Source organism: Ambystoma mexicanum, chromosome 2p (genome assembly GCF_040938575.1).
Source record: "Ambystoma mexicanum isolate Mex_15411 chromosome 2p, UKY_AmexF1_1, whole genome shotgun sequence".
NCBI lineage: Eukaryota > Metazoa > Chordata > Amphibia > Caudata > Ambystomatidae > Ambystoma > Ambystoma mexicanum.
In genome coordinates, this window is record NC_090923.1 from 966,200,340 (window position 1) to 966,215,483 (window position 15,144).

Genomic DNA, 15,144 nt, shown 5'->3' on the forward strand with positions numbered 1-15,144 from the left:
AAGTTCTATAATAGGCTACCATCCGGCATCTAGTAAGTGCAATATTGAGGATACCTGCATATGTCCGTTGTGTTACAATGGCTAACTTATAGATCTTCTAAATGCATTGGATAGGTTACCATCATATATCTTTGAGCTCAATGGACAGACTAACATTATAGGGTGCAACACAAAGTGGCCACTCCTGATCCATCTAAGTGCAGCACACAGCCCACCATCAAATCAGTCTAACTTCGCACATCTTCTAAGTGAAATACATGTGCTAACCTTCACAATTTCTTCTAGAGCAGTGCATGTGATAGCTGTGATGAATCTGGCGATAGCTTCACTGTGTGGCCAGGGGACGGCAGCCGCTACCTGATCCTGACCCTGGGGGTGGCTATATGAGGAAGGACCACATGGGGGAGGGGGTACACATTAGGGAAATGATGAGGCATGGTTAAAGGAAACCACATACCCCCTTTTCCTTTTAGGGATGTTCCCTCAATTCCCCAAACTCTAATATCATGTCATCATCCCCCTCCCCAACTTTTTAGTGGATCTACTTTTTCCAGGATACCAGTAGGAACCACATGCTAGCCACTGACTTGAGGAAGCGATCAGGAGTAGGGAAGGTTATTCTTAGTGAAACGTAGTATTCATTATCCCAATACCGTTTCGGAGGAAGAGCCAGAACCACTGACATGAGGAAGAAACTAGGAATAGTAAAGACTACTCCCAATAAAGCTCAGCCTTTAATTCCTCAATACGATGCAAGAGGAAAATCCATGGCCACTTACACGAGGAAGAATGGCGAGTATTGATTACTGGGACTGCGTATTAAGTGCAACGGTCTAGTTGTTGGAGAAGAAATAGCCAAGCCGGGAAGTTCAAATACAACCCTAACTCAGCTGATGGAAGTCAAGGCAGTCACGGGAAGGAGAAGAAGTGGAGAGAGCTGCAGACGTGGGTCTGCCTGATGGTCGGTATTGCTGCCGACTAACGCACAGAGGAAAGACGTGCTGTGCAAACAGCAGAGAAGCCGAAGCGACCTTGGGAAGGCTGGCAGGAGGTGGTGGTGGTTTACCGTGCAGAAGGGAACCTCTGTGGGAACCGCGTGTCGAAAAAGCAAGTACGGTGACAAGAGGACGCTTCTCCGGGCGCACACCGAGCCAACGAAGACGAAACCACGCTGAAGGCAACCGTTAAGCCCAGGGAAAGTGAAAGTTTTACCAGGTTGCCAGCGTACAGATACTATTACTTGGAGGCGAACAGAAAGGAAACAAACGAGAACCAAGGGAAGCCTCTAGCTATTCAAGAATGCCATATAAATAAATGGGAAAGCGCGGATGGTGTAGAAAACTATACCGCTTCACGAAAACAAAGCAAGAAAGCAATTGGGAATCCATTAAACAGAGTTTTTGTCAAGCATATTGTAAATGGAACAATACATTCATACCTGAAGGAATGGGTAGTTGTGTAATAAAGTCCTGACAGGGGAGTTTACAAGGTGAAGACACACGTGTGTGAAATAGTTAAAAGGAGAAGCAATATATGAATTGTGAGGTGATGAGAGAAGAAGTTAAAGAAATGTGTGAGAAGGGCATGGTATCAACAGTTAGACGGACACAATGATGTACATTTCAAAAACTTGTATTAATATCTTCAGAAAGGGTTGGGGACTTCCTACTGGGCCCTATGGCTAAAATGGGAGTAATTGCAACCATCTACTAAAAGAAAACCGTTCTAGTAAGTCTTGTCAAAACAAAAAGGGGCCTTTACTAAAGAAACCTAACCTTGCCCTTGCTCTCAATATACAAATGAGAAAAGGGATGTTTGCAAAGGAAAATAGTGTTTAAAAAATAAATGTCAGAATAGCTTCTATGAACTGAACGTGGGGAAGGGAGATGTAGCCAAAGCACAGGGTCTCTGGATTTGTGGTAAGGATAGGTGCCTTAGGGTGCCACACTTTGGCTTGCAGGTACATTTTAGGAGCGTCTGGCAGTCTTTCAACAGCTTACAGTTCAATTAGATCCTTTGGGTTTCTCTCACCCAAGTCCGGGTCTCCTCCTTCTTTCACAATCAGACTTCCCTTAGTCTGGCTCAAGTCTGTTCTTTTTTAAGTCTGTATCACAGTTTACAATGAAGGCTTCCCTCTGTCGGGCTTGAGCCTCCTCTTTCTTGGGGTTCCCTTCTCAAGTTTTTGCACAAATAAGGTATACAGTTATATTACAGGCTTCCCCCTGCCGGGCTCAAACCGGTCAAGTATCACAGTTCAATTACAGGTTACGCTCTCCGGCTCGAAACGTTTTCAAATATCACAGTTCAATTACAGGCTTCCTTCTGCCGGGCTCGAGCCTGTCTTGTGAAATGCCTTTTGGGTATTGTAGTTTCACTTTCTGGCAACCTTCTGCTTGGCTTTGCTTTTCTCACAAGCAAACTAAAGTTCAGAAACACTTTTTCAGGATCACGGTTCACTTTCTTGCAACCTCCTTGCTTTGATTTACTTTCATCGCTTTCACTTTAAAGTTCATAAACACTTCTCTTCACCGGGAGATACTTTTCATGATTCACAAAGACTTCCTGCATTGTGCTTCGTTTCACAATCTAGGCTCTCGCTATATTCATGAACTCCCTGGCTGTGTTCGGTTTTAGTGTCTTTTCCTCATTTTCTTTTCAAGGTCGGACCTCCACCATCGGCCCTTCGGTTCCTTGCCAACACTCCTGTTGTTATGGGAAGGAAGCTGGCAACTTTCAAGCACATCAAAGGACTATTCCCTTCAGCTGTTCGGCTTCTTACGGCGAACCTCTCAGACCCTTGGGAACACGTATCTCTCGCCTGGCTTCCTCTTGCTCTCGAACAGCCCCTTAGCCTTCCGTTCTCCGTAGCCTGGTTAGCCCTGCTGGAGCTGCTCATTCTCGTACCTCGCCTTGCTTCAGCTCGGCAAATGCGGCCCTTCCTGGTCTCCAGCATGCGCGCAGCTGTTAACAGAACACACATTTCTCTGGACTTCAAGTCCTACAATGCAGTGTTCTTATTTCGCTCCCACTTCGCTAGCTCCCTTAAAACAGCATTCTGGTGGTTAGGGGAGCTGCAGGGTTTTAAATGGAATGTTTCCTGAGGTCATGGTTTCACCACCTGCCCCTCAAAGGCCTGGTCTTTAGTATCTTCCCCACGGGAGGAGCTCTGGTTTGGGCACTGCTAGATAACCCCAGGTTTAACAGGAGTCAAGTGTGATTGGTTGACCAACCCCGCTTGACTCTGCCTGGCCTCGTTAATGAGACAAGATGGAGACTACCCATAGGAATCCCTGCTACATTGATTCCTGTGAGTAATCTTCATGGCTCCAGTTTGCCTCTTCTTCGTCCCAGAGGTTTTGGGAGAAACAGGGGGGGAGGAATTATGGGAGTTGTAGTATTTCCGAGTGATTGTAGGGAAAGGAGGCAAAATACTATCAGGAGAAGAGGAACAATCTTGTTGTAAAACATGGGGTGATGTGTTAACTCTGTTTCCTGGTTCTCCTATGCCTCCCTTTGATCTTGGTACCAGTGGTAATCTGGGAGGAGGTGACGGGATATGATTTATAATGGTATATGACAGTGGAGGGAATCTCAGGTAGGGAGGTATTAAGAAAAGGGGGACACCATGTCTCACCTTGGGACGACTCCTCCCTCTCTGGTCCACTCCCCGTGTCCGGACTCAACAGCAACATCCACTCCCTGGCGGCCCCAGAAGAGTATACTAAGGGGGTTAATAGGGAAAGGCCCATGGGTTTTTCACAAAAGCAATAACGTTTTGAAGTGTGAATTGTGAGCTGTGAACAATGTGCTGAAAGGAAAGGCCCTGAGAAGAAAGGCGTCTTTGAAACTGAAGGTAAAGAGAAACCCTGGGAAGGGACCAAGTCCCGCAAGCTATGTGAATGCTCTGAGGGGAGGGGAAAGTCCTTTTGGAAACTTGATGGTTCCTTTTGAAATTGGATGTTGAATGCAAAGAACCCAGGAAAGGAGGTTATTTCAAAGAATTGTGAAATTTGTCCCTGAAGAAAACCTTTTGTTGGATTTTGAACTTTTGTGTTGAACTTTGGTCACTTATTAATGCTTTAAGAAGACTAGGAATATTAACTGTTGTACCTTATAGTGGTTTAGAGTGTGAGGGCCAGAATAGGATTACGGACACAGGACTTACTTTATTTGGGCATATTGACATTGACAGACTTGTTGGCTTTTGGTTGAGGCAGGGAAATTCCTCCTGGATTAGGGATAGTGAGGCATTTTCCAACCATTTCATTCATTTAAATAACATTTGTAGCCACACGCATGTCTTTTCTATGTGTCCCATTCCTGGCTCCTCACTTCGCCTTCAAAGTTAATGTGCAGTACATGTGCTAACCTTCACAATGTCTTCTAAGTACAATGCCTGTGCTAACCTACCCAATTCCTTCTAACAGCAAGACATGTGCTAGCCTTCATAGTTCTTCACATACAATACACCTGCTAACCTATGCAATTTCTTGTATGCGCAACACCCACTATCTTCTGAGTGCAATACATGTGTTAACCTTCACAGTTCTTCAAGTGTGATACAGGAGTTAGCCTACAAAATGGGCCCCATTAGGACCCTGCCAGTCCTGAAACAAGGGTGCCAGTAAGCTCACCGGCACCTTTGTTTCTAGACCGGCATATTACAGGTCTGACTGCTGGAGCCGCTGTGCCAGACAGGTCTGACCCACGGTAGGCAGACCGGTCACGGAAGCACCGCCACCGTTGGCACTGGTGCTTCCGTGTCCCCACTCCCATGGGACTCTATGTGAATGGGGACTTAGATTTTACCGGCGCTAGACTTTCCGATCATCCAGAGTTGTAATCTGCTGTTGGCACCAGGAAGTCGGGCGCTGGTAAATTTCTACAGGTCCGGTGGATACCCGCTGGTTGCACCGGTAGGGTTACTGCCAGGGCCATAATGAGGCTCAATGTCTTCTAAGTGCCAAATCAGGCTACCTGCATATCATTGTGCAAGCGCTATCCTCACAAATTTTGCCCGAAAGACGTGCTAACATAGAAACGTCCTGGTCCAATAACAAGGCTAAGTGCGATAGGCAGGCTATCCGGATAAGTCTGTTAATAGCAAAATAGAGCTTTCCTACTACATCTTCTAAGTACATATCTAGCCTCCGAGATCTTCTAATTGCAATACCAGCAGTACCTGCGTCTTTATCAAATCATCAGCTATCCTCACAGTTACTCTAAGAGCAAAGACAGGCTAACATCCTTCCAGGTGCTATACTATGGCCAATTGCAGTAGACCAGCTGTCCTAGTACATCTGTTGAGTGGAAGAAACTCTATCCTAATAATTCTTCTAGGTGCAATAAACTGTCTGTTCTCATATAACTTCAAGGCGCATAGGACCGGTTCTCCTTATAATCCTCTGAGTGCTGTGGTCAGGATGCCATCATATATCTTCTGTGCATAATGGGCAGGCTAATGTTTGACTGCCACACAATGTCCACCGTCCAAATCCATCTAAGTGTGACACGTTTCCTGCCCTCAAATTACAACTAAGTGTGACAGACAGTTATCTCCCAATACATCTAACTGGCTATCTAGGGTGTGCAGTAGGTAATCTACGCAGTGTTATAATTTGATGGTGGTATTAATGAAAAAGTGGCAAGGTTTTAATTGAGCACAGTAATGGTTGTGTTCACCACCCGTACCACCTTACCTTAGTTGAGCTGCCCCAAGGGGATCTTCCCTTTTGCCTCTGGCCCTTTGCCGGCTGGCTGCCTGGACAGTGCTGCCCTAAGAGTGCCAGTGAAGAGAAGGGCCAGTCACGAGACTAGACTCACAGACTGAACCCGGGGAAGGGAGGCAGGCAATGGGAGCGGGAGGGTCTGGAAGGGGAAGACTCAGAAGAAGGTGGGACAGAAAGACTAGCACGATAGAAAATACATTGTTTTCTGGCTCCATATAATATATTTATTTCACCAATGCACTATGTTCATTGTCTGTCACCATGACCACCTTCCTGCCTCAAGATCCCCTCCCACACTGTGCATATACTTCTCATCCACTTCTACTTTCTTCCCACATTTCAGTAAATCCCTTTCACACTTTCTTGCTTTCTTCTCCTTTCTCTTCTTTATGCTCCTTTAACTTTGATTCTTGTAACAGCTCTTCCTTCTTGCTCCTGGCATGTTTGCTCTGTTTTGCATGTTCTATCATCCATGCCTTCCTTTGCATGCACCCTTTGCAATGCTCTTTTTTCTTCTCCCTCAGAACATTATTTGGTCCTCCACTAATTTTGACTTCTAGGATTACCTCACCCCTACTTGGCAAACATAATAGAAAAATATTGCAGAAAAGACAAAAAAATAAATAACTGTTTTATGCAAATTTCATATTAAAAACTAATCTACCCATCTTTTGCAATGGCAGGTGCTGTTCCTCGGTCCACTGATTCAGCTAGCCATGGACTGCCCCTGGGAATTCATTGATGGACTCAAGGTTGTGTTTGGTAAGTTCTCATTTCTTTTTAAAGCCAGGACAGGTTCCCAATTGGCTGTCTCTATATAGTACATTTGCTGTGTACTCTCCTTCTCATTGCCTAAGACTCCTGCAAAACAAGAGATGATGGCTGGAAGGTTTAGAATTGATCTTAACCTCTGGTATTTATTTATATGTTATTTATAGCATTTTTTAAACGCCCAAACCCAAAGGTATCACAGCATTAGTTACATAATAGATTCAGGTAAAGGTACAAGCATGTGAACAGAAAGCAGGTAACATTACTCATATTTTGTCGAACAACCAGGTTTTTATCAGTTTTTTCAAAGCAAGGTAGGATTGTTAATTTCTTATATATGATGGTAAGATGTTACAAAGAGTGGGGGCTGCGACTGAGAAGTTGGCGCCTCCCACCCTTTTGCTCTTGTATCATGGTATGTCCAGCGAGGTGGAACTACTAGATCTGAGAGATTGTTGTGCCGTTTTTAGAGTAACGGAATTAATGAGATAACAGGGTGTGTCATTGTAAATTCCTTTGTGGATAAGCATGAGCAACTTGAAGAGAATCCTAGCTCTTATGTGCACCCAATGAGCTTCTCATCTAGTTGCAGAGATGTGATCACTATGTTTTAGTCTGAGGGTGGCTCATAGGGCTTTGTTCTGCAAAAGTTTTAGTTTTGATAGGGTTGCAGCAGAGGTACCCCGAAACCGCAAATTGCAATAATCCAATTTAGAGAGAATTGGAGCACCCGCTAGGGTCAAGCGGTTAGGCAGTGACCAGAATTGTCTGCTTAGTGAGATCAGTTTGGATGTATAAGCCGAAGAGGACGATAAGGCACTGATGTACCTAGCCATTGAGAGATCAGATTCTAGTTATACTCCCAGTGTTTTTACTTGTTTTGAAACGGGGATGGACATGCCGTCAATGAATATGGGAGAATAGTTGTTATCAAGGGATTTCACCCGAGCAGGAGGCCCACAATGAGGTCAGTTTTGTCATCATTGAGGCACAGGCTATTTGTAAGCATCTTGGATGGTGATGTATACTTTGTTGGTTTGGGCGGTGTACTATATGTAATCACTGGAAATGGGGATGAGAATCTGGGTGTCAGCAGCAGGATTTGTGTATGTGATACCCAGGGAGTCTAAAACGGTGAACATGGGTTTTGTTTAATTGTTGTAGAGTGTCGGGAGAGGCAGGAACCTTGGGGAACGCTGAGAAGTGTGAATATGGAATCCGCCGCCTCATCTCCAATGAATACTCTAGTAGTGTGTTCAGATAAGAAAAATGTAACCCAGAGTGTATCTTCAGGGGAGAAGTGGAAGTTTTCCATGGTCAACTAAGTCGAAGGCAGCTGAGAGGAGGAGGAGGAGGAGGAGACTACTTTGGTTATCAGCATCACAGACCTTATCCATCTGGATTTTGAGGTCCATTAGGGCAGTTTTCAGTGCTATGCTTGGGTCGAAAGCCTGATTGTCTGGCTCCAAGAAGGTGGTTATTCCCTAGGAAGAGTTGTATTTGGGAGTATGCTACCCAATCTATTATCTTCAATCGAAAGGCAACGTTGGTGATTGGCCGGTAGTGGGAATGGTGGGGTCAAGGGTTTTTTTAGTGAAGGTGTTATCCAGGCTGCTTTGATGTTGTGGGGGACAGAATTGGAGGAGAAGGAGGCGTTGATGAAATCAGTGATAATGTGGGCTAGGCTGTTAGCGCAGAGATTCACAAGACGGGCCGGGCAGGTGTCTCCCTTGCAATTGTAGGGGTTGAGTGCAAGGATGCTCAATAATGTCTGAGTGACTTGATTGAAGACAAATTGAGGCAAGCTATGAGAAGGGATGGGGTTGGCTGTGTTTGCTGGGATCAATGTAGTAGTTTTCGAGGCAAGGACGTCTCTATTGGCCCTAATTTTCTCCTGGAGGGAGGGAATTTTGTATGACTGGTCATTTTGGATGGTTGTGCACCAAGATTTATCTAGTTGCGTGGATAAGGTGGTGGGAATAGGCGATTCCAATTCTCTGGGAATTGAGGAAAGCTCTTTAGTGTTAGACCCTGCATTGGAGATGCAGGTGTTGTAGGAGTTGGATTTATGCGACACTACTGCCGATTTTTAATTAGTGGTAGCTAGTGCCAAGCCATTAGTCACAGAAGGGTTCTTAATGTGCAGATGCTCAAGACCCCGTTTTTTACAACGTAGGATGATAAGTTCATCATCAAACCACAGGTTGGCAGGTTTGTGGATTTAAGGGATTTTAGCAACAATGGGAGAATGTGAGTCGAGTGCTTTGAAGGCAAGAGTAATAGAGGTTGTCAATATCGCTCACATTGGCATTGATGAGATCATGCTTTAAGAGTGATGCTATGAAAGTGGGTTTGAGACCATCATGAGCGAGTTTGCAGGTGATTCTGACCATTATAGGATTTGGAGTGTCGCGTAAATTGTTGATAGCAAGTGTTAAGGTAATCAGAAAGTGAAAAGAATTACTGCGCCACAGTAAAGAATAGATTCCAAAAAAAAAAAAAGAGCTGATTCTCATGTTATGTTACGTATTTATTAGTGGCCATTAATGATGACACGTGTTTCGGCACCCTTAGTGTGCCTTTTTCAAATCAGGGCAATAAATGAGGTTAAAAAAACTAAATATATATAAGAAGAAAAAGGGGGGGGGGAGTGGTGTGAACATATTACAGAGTTAGAACCAAAGGTACAAGAAAAAAATAAAAACAAAAAGTGAAAATCAATACATGTTCCAGTCGTATTTTTCACATCATATTGTCAGAGCGATTAAAAATGGTTCAAAATAATCGTGATTCAGAACATCATTTTCAAGCAATGCAGTTATATATACATGATGCATACATTGTATTGGTTTCAACATGACAATATTACATATAGGCGGATCACTGTACATGGAGATGTGTGTGAAGTCAAAAAATTATAAACATATCGTCACGGTCGCCCGGTTGCAATGGTGAGATAAGATAGAGGACCATGGGAGATGGGATGGGAGATGGGATGGGGGGAGGGAGGTATCAAAGGGTTTGTAAGGCTCACACCTTAGCACTACTTTCACAAGAGCGACCTTAGTGACTATGTGATCCAAGCAATATAAAACTAGGTACACCCGTTACAAAAATAGTCTGGCACGTTATCAAACTCTAAACTATAAGATGTAGAAGAGATTAGATGCAGATATTGGTTGTATATACTAATTCTCACTTGTCAGGTCCTAATAACGCACTTTATACCTTTTGTATTCGAAGTGCCCGTAATACACTTGAGTGTGATGGGACTCGAAACGCCAACACAGTATTTTAGAGCCCTGAATCTCAACAGATAGGTAAGCTCAATCTGTTTTTTGTCTGGATAAAGACAGTAAAGATGAAACCTCAACATGCTCTAATTTTGCTTCATTATTTCTTTATTTTTTCTTACTTTACAAACCCTTTGATACCTCCCCCCCCCCATCCCATCGCCCATGGTCCTCTCTCTTATCTCACCATTGCAACCGGGTGACCGTCACGGTATGTTTACTATTTTTTGACGTCACACACATCTCCATGTACAGTGATCCGCCTATTTGTAATATTGTCCTGTTGAAACCAATGCAATGTATGCATCATGTATATATAACTGCATTGCATGAAAATGAATTTCTGAATCACGATTATTTTGAACCATTTTTAATCGCTCTAACCATATGATGTGAAAAATACGATTGGAACGTATATTGATTTTCACTTTTTGTTTTAATTTTTTTCTTGTACCTTTTGGTTCTAACTCTGTAATATGTTCACACCACTCTTTCCCCCTCCCCTTTTACTTCTTATATATATTTAGTTTTTTTAACCTCATTTATTGCCCTGATTTGGAAAAGACACACTAAGGGTGCCGAAACACGTGTCATCACTAAGGGCCACTAATAAATACGTAACAGAGTCCAACCAATTACTGGGACTGCGTCAATCTGGCTTTCGACCTCAGCATGGAACAGAAACTGCCCTTGTTGATCTCAAAAGTCAGATTGATGATATTAAAGACAAGGGCAAGGCTGCTATCCTACTCCTCCTAGACCTCTTAGCAGCCTTCGACTTGGTCGACCATAAAATACTCTGTAACCACCTCTCTTCAGCCGCTCATTTCTCCCCTTCTGCTGTCACGTGGATACAGTCCTTCTGGCCAACAGAACCATGAGGGTCTTTTCCCCTGTGGCAGCAGCAGACCCCATCCCCATCCCCATTACTTGTGGTGTCCCACAAGGCTCATGTGTCTCCCCGACCCTTTATAATATATTTACAAAGCCTCTCTTTGATAAATTGGATCGTCTGGGTGTCACCTATACAAATTATGCGGATGACACCCAGATACTCCTCACCATATCTGGCAATTACAATACTGATGTCACCAGGATCAATGAAATGTTCTGTCATTCAGGCATGGATGGCCACACATGGCCTCTGCCTGAATGACGAGAAGACCGAGTTGCTCATTGTGGGTTCACCTAACAACCTACAAAAACTGAGCCCGAACTACTCCAAAATCATCATCGATGGCAACACCATCCATGTCGCCAAAAATGTGAAAACTCTTGGCTTCTATCTTGATGCCAATATCAATCTCACTAAGCAAGTCAACTCAACCGCCTCCTCCACCGCCTATACAGGAAAACTAATTCGGGCCTGTAGACCTTTTCTCTCTACTAATAGTTGCCTTACACTAGCGAGAGCCCTCATACAGTCGAAGTTAGACTACTGCAACAGCCTCTACCTAGGTTCCAACCAAGCTATAATTAGTAAACTCCAAGTCATTCAAAACAATGCGCTACAAGTAGCACTAAACATTCCTAGGCGAGAGCATATCTCTGACACTAGAATTGCATGCAAATGGCTCACCATCCAACAAAAAATTGACCTAAAAGCTCTGGGCCTCACATACAAAGCTCTCAACCACTTAGCCCCCCCCTACCTTACCAATAAATTCACCTAGAAGCAGTCCATCAGAACTACTAGATCTTCCAACACCCTATGTCTCATGGTGCCTAGATTTATCTCTAAAAGAGCCGGAGGCTCTAGCTTCACGGTCCTCGCCTCCCAACGTTGGAACTCCCTGCCATTAATCATTAAGTCGGCCAATTCCTTCCAGTCCTTCAGGAAGCTTGCCATTGGGTGGCTACTGGAACAAAGTCAATTAGTATGTTAGACACAGCTACTATCTGTATATACTGTACATGTATCACTTATGTCTTTAATGGATGTCTTCATTGCCATTGCCCGTTCTCTCTGTATATAATGTATATAATATGTCAATTACCATGTATTGTGCTTTGTAACCTGTACCAGCGCCCATTTACTCCCGGGTCCGGAGCGCTATAAATAAAATAAATAAACAAACAAACAAACATAACATGAGAATCAGCCCTTTTTTTGTTTTATTTTAATCCATTCTTTACTGTGGTGCAGTAATAGATGTGTGCAGTAATTATTTTCATTTTTGACAAACGGAGTAGGGGGATCTCTTTGTCTCTGTTCCTTGCACGCACCATTGCGACACCATCAAAACTTGAACTTATCATAAAGAGTCGCTGAGGTAAAAGAGTGGTTTTGCAGAAAAGTTCATTTTGCCCTTCTCCATAATCAGAAAGTGATCGCTCCAACGTACTTCAGAGATGGATTCACTTTTAATGGTGGAATTGGAGGTGAGAATCCAGTCTAGAATTCTACCTTTGTTGCATGCGGGTGTATTGACGAGTTGGGAGACGTGCATGTCTTACAGTGCTGATGCTAGCGCAGCAGCTTTGGAATCAGCTGGGACATCGAAGCCCAGATTAATGTCACCAAGGAAATGAATTTGGTTGGAGGCTTTATTAGGGAAGTCGGATGTCCATTTCTGGTTTGTCGATAGATCAACAGGATATTGTATGTAGTTTTTGGGTTGTTAGTTAGCTTCATGAGTAAAAATCTAAAGCCTCAGATGGTGGGAATAGGACAGTGTCTAATTTGCAGTGAACTTTTCGCTATCAGCGCAACTCCTCCGCCTGTTCCAACAAGATTGTCCGCCCTGAGGATAGCATAGTCTGGAGGGACGGCGAGTGCAAGGGTAGGGCCAAAGGCTGGGTGTAGTCAGCATTCTATGATAGCTAGTACATCTAGTTGGTGTTGTAGTATCAGGTAATGTGCATCAATGGCGTGAGCTCCTAGGGATCAAATGGTGATCGGGGCGCATTTGAGGCTCTTTTTTTGAGCTGGTATAGTAAGGACGAGGTCAGCCATGCATGGAGTGGGGCAGTTTGATATTGTATGTGTTAAGGGGACTGGTAGTGGTTCCACATAGGTATTTGAGGGGTGAGCAGCAGTGGCAGTTGAGGTGTGGCCCAAGGGGGTGCGAGTTGTGAGTCTGGCAAATCTGAATAATTCTAGAAAGGGGTAGTGAATGAGGGTTGTGGATGCCTGTTCTAGTTCTGAGGCGAGAGTTATGAAAAAACCCTAGACAGGCATGGCTTTTAGCTGCGTGGGGTGGGCATTGGTCGGATAGTGTAGGGTACATGGGAGCGAGTGAGGTTACTGAGGGTGTAGTAGAGTCTGAGCCTTTAGGAATGGGTATTATTGCGGGGTATGGATGTTAGGTCATTGGAAGGATGCAGGAATAGCCAGAGCAGTTGTGATTTGCAGATTTCTGTGAGAATGGGTGGAGGCCAAGGTATGATAGGGTAGGCTGGGGATCAGAGGGGTTATGCTGGGAAGATTGAGGGTCAGAGGCATGGTGGGTAGATTTATGGCAGAGGGAAGCCGTAAGGGTGTGAAGCGTCTGATTGTGTTGTGTCTGGTGGTGTGTTGGAATGGTAGTGGGGCAGTGGAGGCAACATATCAGCGGAGGGGGGAGGGTACAGGTCTGGGGAGCAGTCATAACATAGGGCTGGAGGTGGAATATTGAGGGTAGGCAGGAATCTGGTTGGAGCAGGTAGATTAGTGGGAACATTACGGGACGGCAGAGAGACTGCATTGCTGAGACAAGAGTGGTGTACCAGGCTGATAATACTCTTACCTTTTAGGGCAGTTGCACCTGGAGGGTTCAACGAGCCGACAGCTGTGTAAACACTTGGTAGCAGAGCAAAGGCGAGGGATCCTAGTCCTAAGTCCAGCACCAACTGCTTGGTCACATCCCTTCTGCACCAACCTCCTTTCAAACCTATTCAAATGATTCCAAAGTTGGCCCCTAATCCCTTTATAAAAAGGGTCCTGTAAGGTGTAAGTAGTAAGTACACACAATTCTCCAGCATGGGGTCTGTCATGGATTCCCATGCTCAAGAATATTCCCCTTTGTCTGGCCGAGAATCCTCGGTAAAAGAAAACAGTTTCTCTTTCACTTACAAACTGTAAACCCATCACTGTCCTCTGGGTCATACTGCCCCCATCCAATGACAGCCTGCTCCCTGAGCCCCTCCTCTGGCAGCCGTCTTCAGATTTTTACTGCATGCTTCAGTGTTGGGAGTCTTCAAGTTTGCTCTGTGAGCTACTTCTACGTTTTTGTGTGTTTTTGACAGAAATAGGTTCCATTTTAGTTGCAAAAGAGTCCTCTGTGCTATTTTTCTCCATCTGCTGATAGCAGGGATCTGTTGTCAGTGAATTTCAGTGCCCATCAAGGGCGAAGACCGTCTAAGTTTGCAGAAGGCCATCAGGCCTACTTTGTGCCCTCAGACCTTTACATAGCAGTAGGAGGAGGGAAAGTCCCTCTTCAAACCCTGCACCAAGTGTGGGCTAAGGAATATGTTTGTGGAACACGAGCACCTACAATGCCTCTACTGCCTGCACCCGGACCATAAGGAGGCAGAGAGCGAGATATGCCTGCGGTTCTATAAGAAAGCGACGAAGGACAGGCACAGTAAACTGGCGGCGTCACTTAACGCTAAGGTCTCTGTCCAGAGCAGGGTCATGCCTCACCCAGGACCAGCCAGTCCAAGGAGTGGTCTTCTAAGTCCTTTGAGGGCGCTTCATCCGTGAGGGCCCAAGACAAGGGCAAGAACCGCAAGTCCGAATCGACTGGGGTTGCCGCAGAAGCGGATCCCAAGGTGGATAGGGCACGATCGACATCCCTCTTCCTCGATTGCCAGCTGGCATGCAAGCTCCTCCTCAAAGAGGAAATCTACCCCGGCCAAACTGCGGGAGAAATCCGAGACACTGTGGATGGAGGAGGAGGAGGCAGCGAACTTCCCAAGCAGGCCCAATCGGCCCCCTACCCTAGGTGCGATACCGCCGCAGTGAGACTGGCAAAGTCTGCTGGCACACCAGAAGGGGGGGGGGGGCCAGCTCCGGTTCAAGCCCCACAGAGGGGATAAAATGGGGTGGGGGGGTGAGGAGGCCCCGAAACAGCCCTCCCAGGCAGTGGCCAAGCCATAGAGGACGACGGGGGCAACCGCGACAATGGAGACGATGACGTAGGGCCTAATTTTCCGATCCCGCCAGCTCAGCTCAAGAATATGACTCTGGACATTCTGCCAACCCTTCACACCTTGGTGACAGAGATCCAGAAGAGGATGCCACTGTGCCTGGTTCCTGTGGTCCCCCATGCCCCCGTTCAGCCTCCAACTAAGAGGAGGAAGTATCATCCGACGCCCCCACTTCAGCCTCCACATCCGCGTCGTGCCCAATCTCCACCAGCAGACACAGG

At 45.3% G+C, this 15,144-nt stretch overlaps 1 protein-coding gene across 3 annotated transcripts in view; it reads left to right on the forward strand.

Annotated features, from left to right (window-relative positions):
* RCE1 (Ras converting CAAX endopeptidase 1) overlaps positions 1-15,144 on the forward strand; it is a 253,422-nt gene that overhangs the window by 149,924 nt on the left and 88,354 nt on the right. For all 3 annotated transcript variants that reach the window (XM_069644759.1, XM_069644760.1, XM_069644761.1), the window contains one exon: positions 6,413-6,491. In XM_069644759.1, coding sequence (XP_069500860.1) covers positions 6,413-6,491 — 79 coding nt within the window. The remainder of the gene's footprint in view (positions 1-6,412; positions 6,492-15,144) is intronic.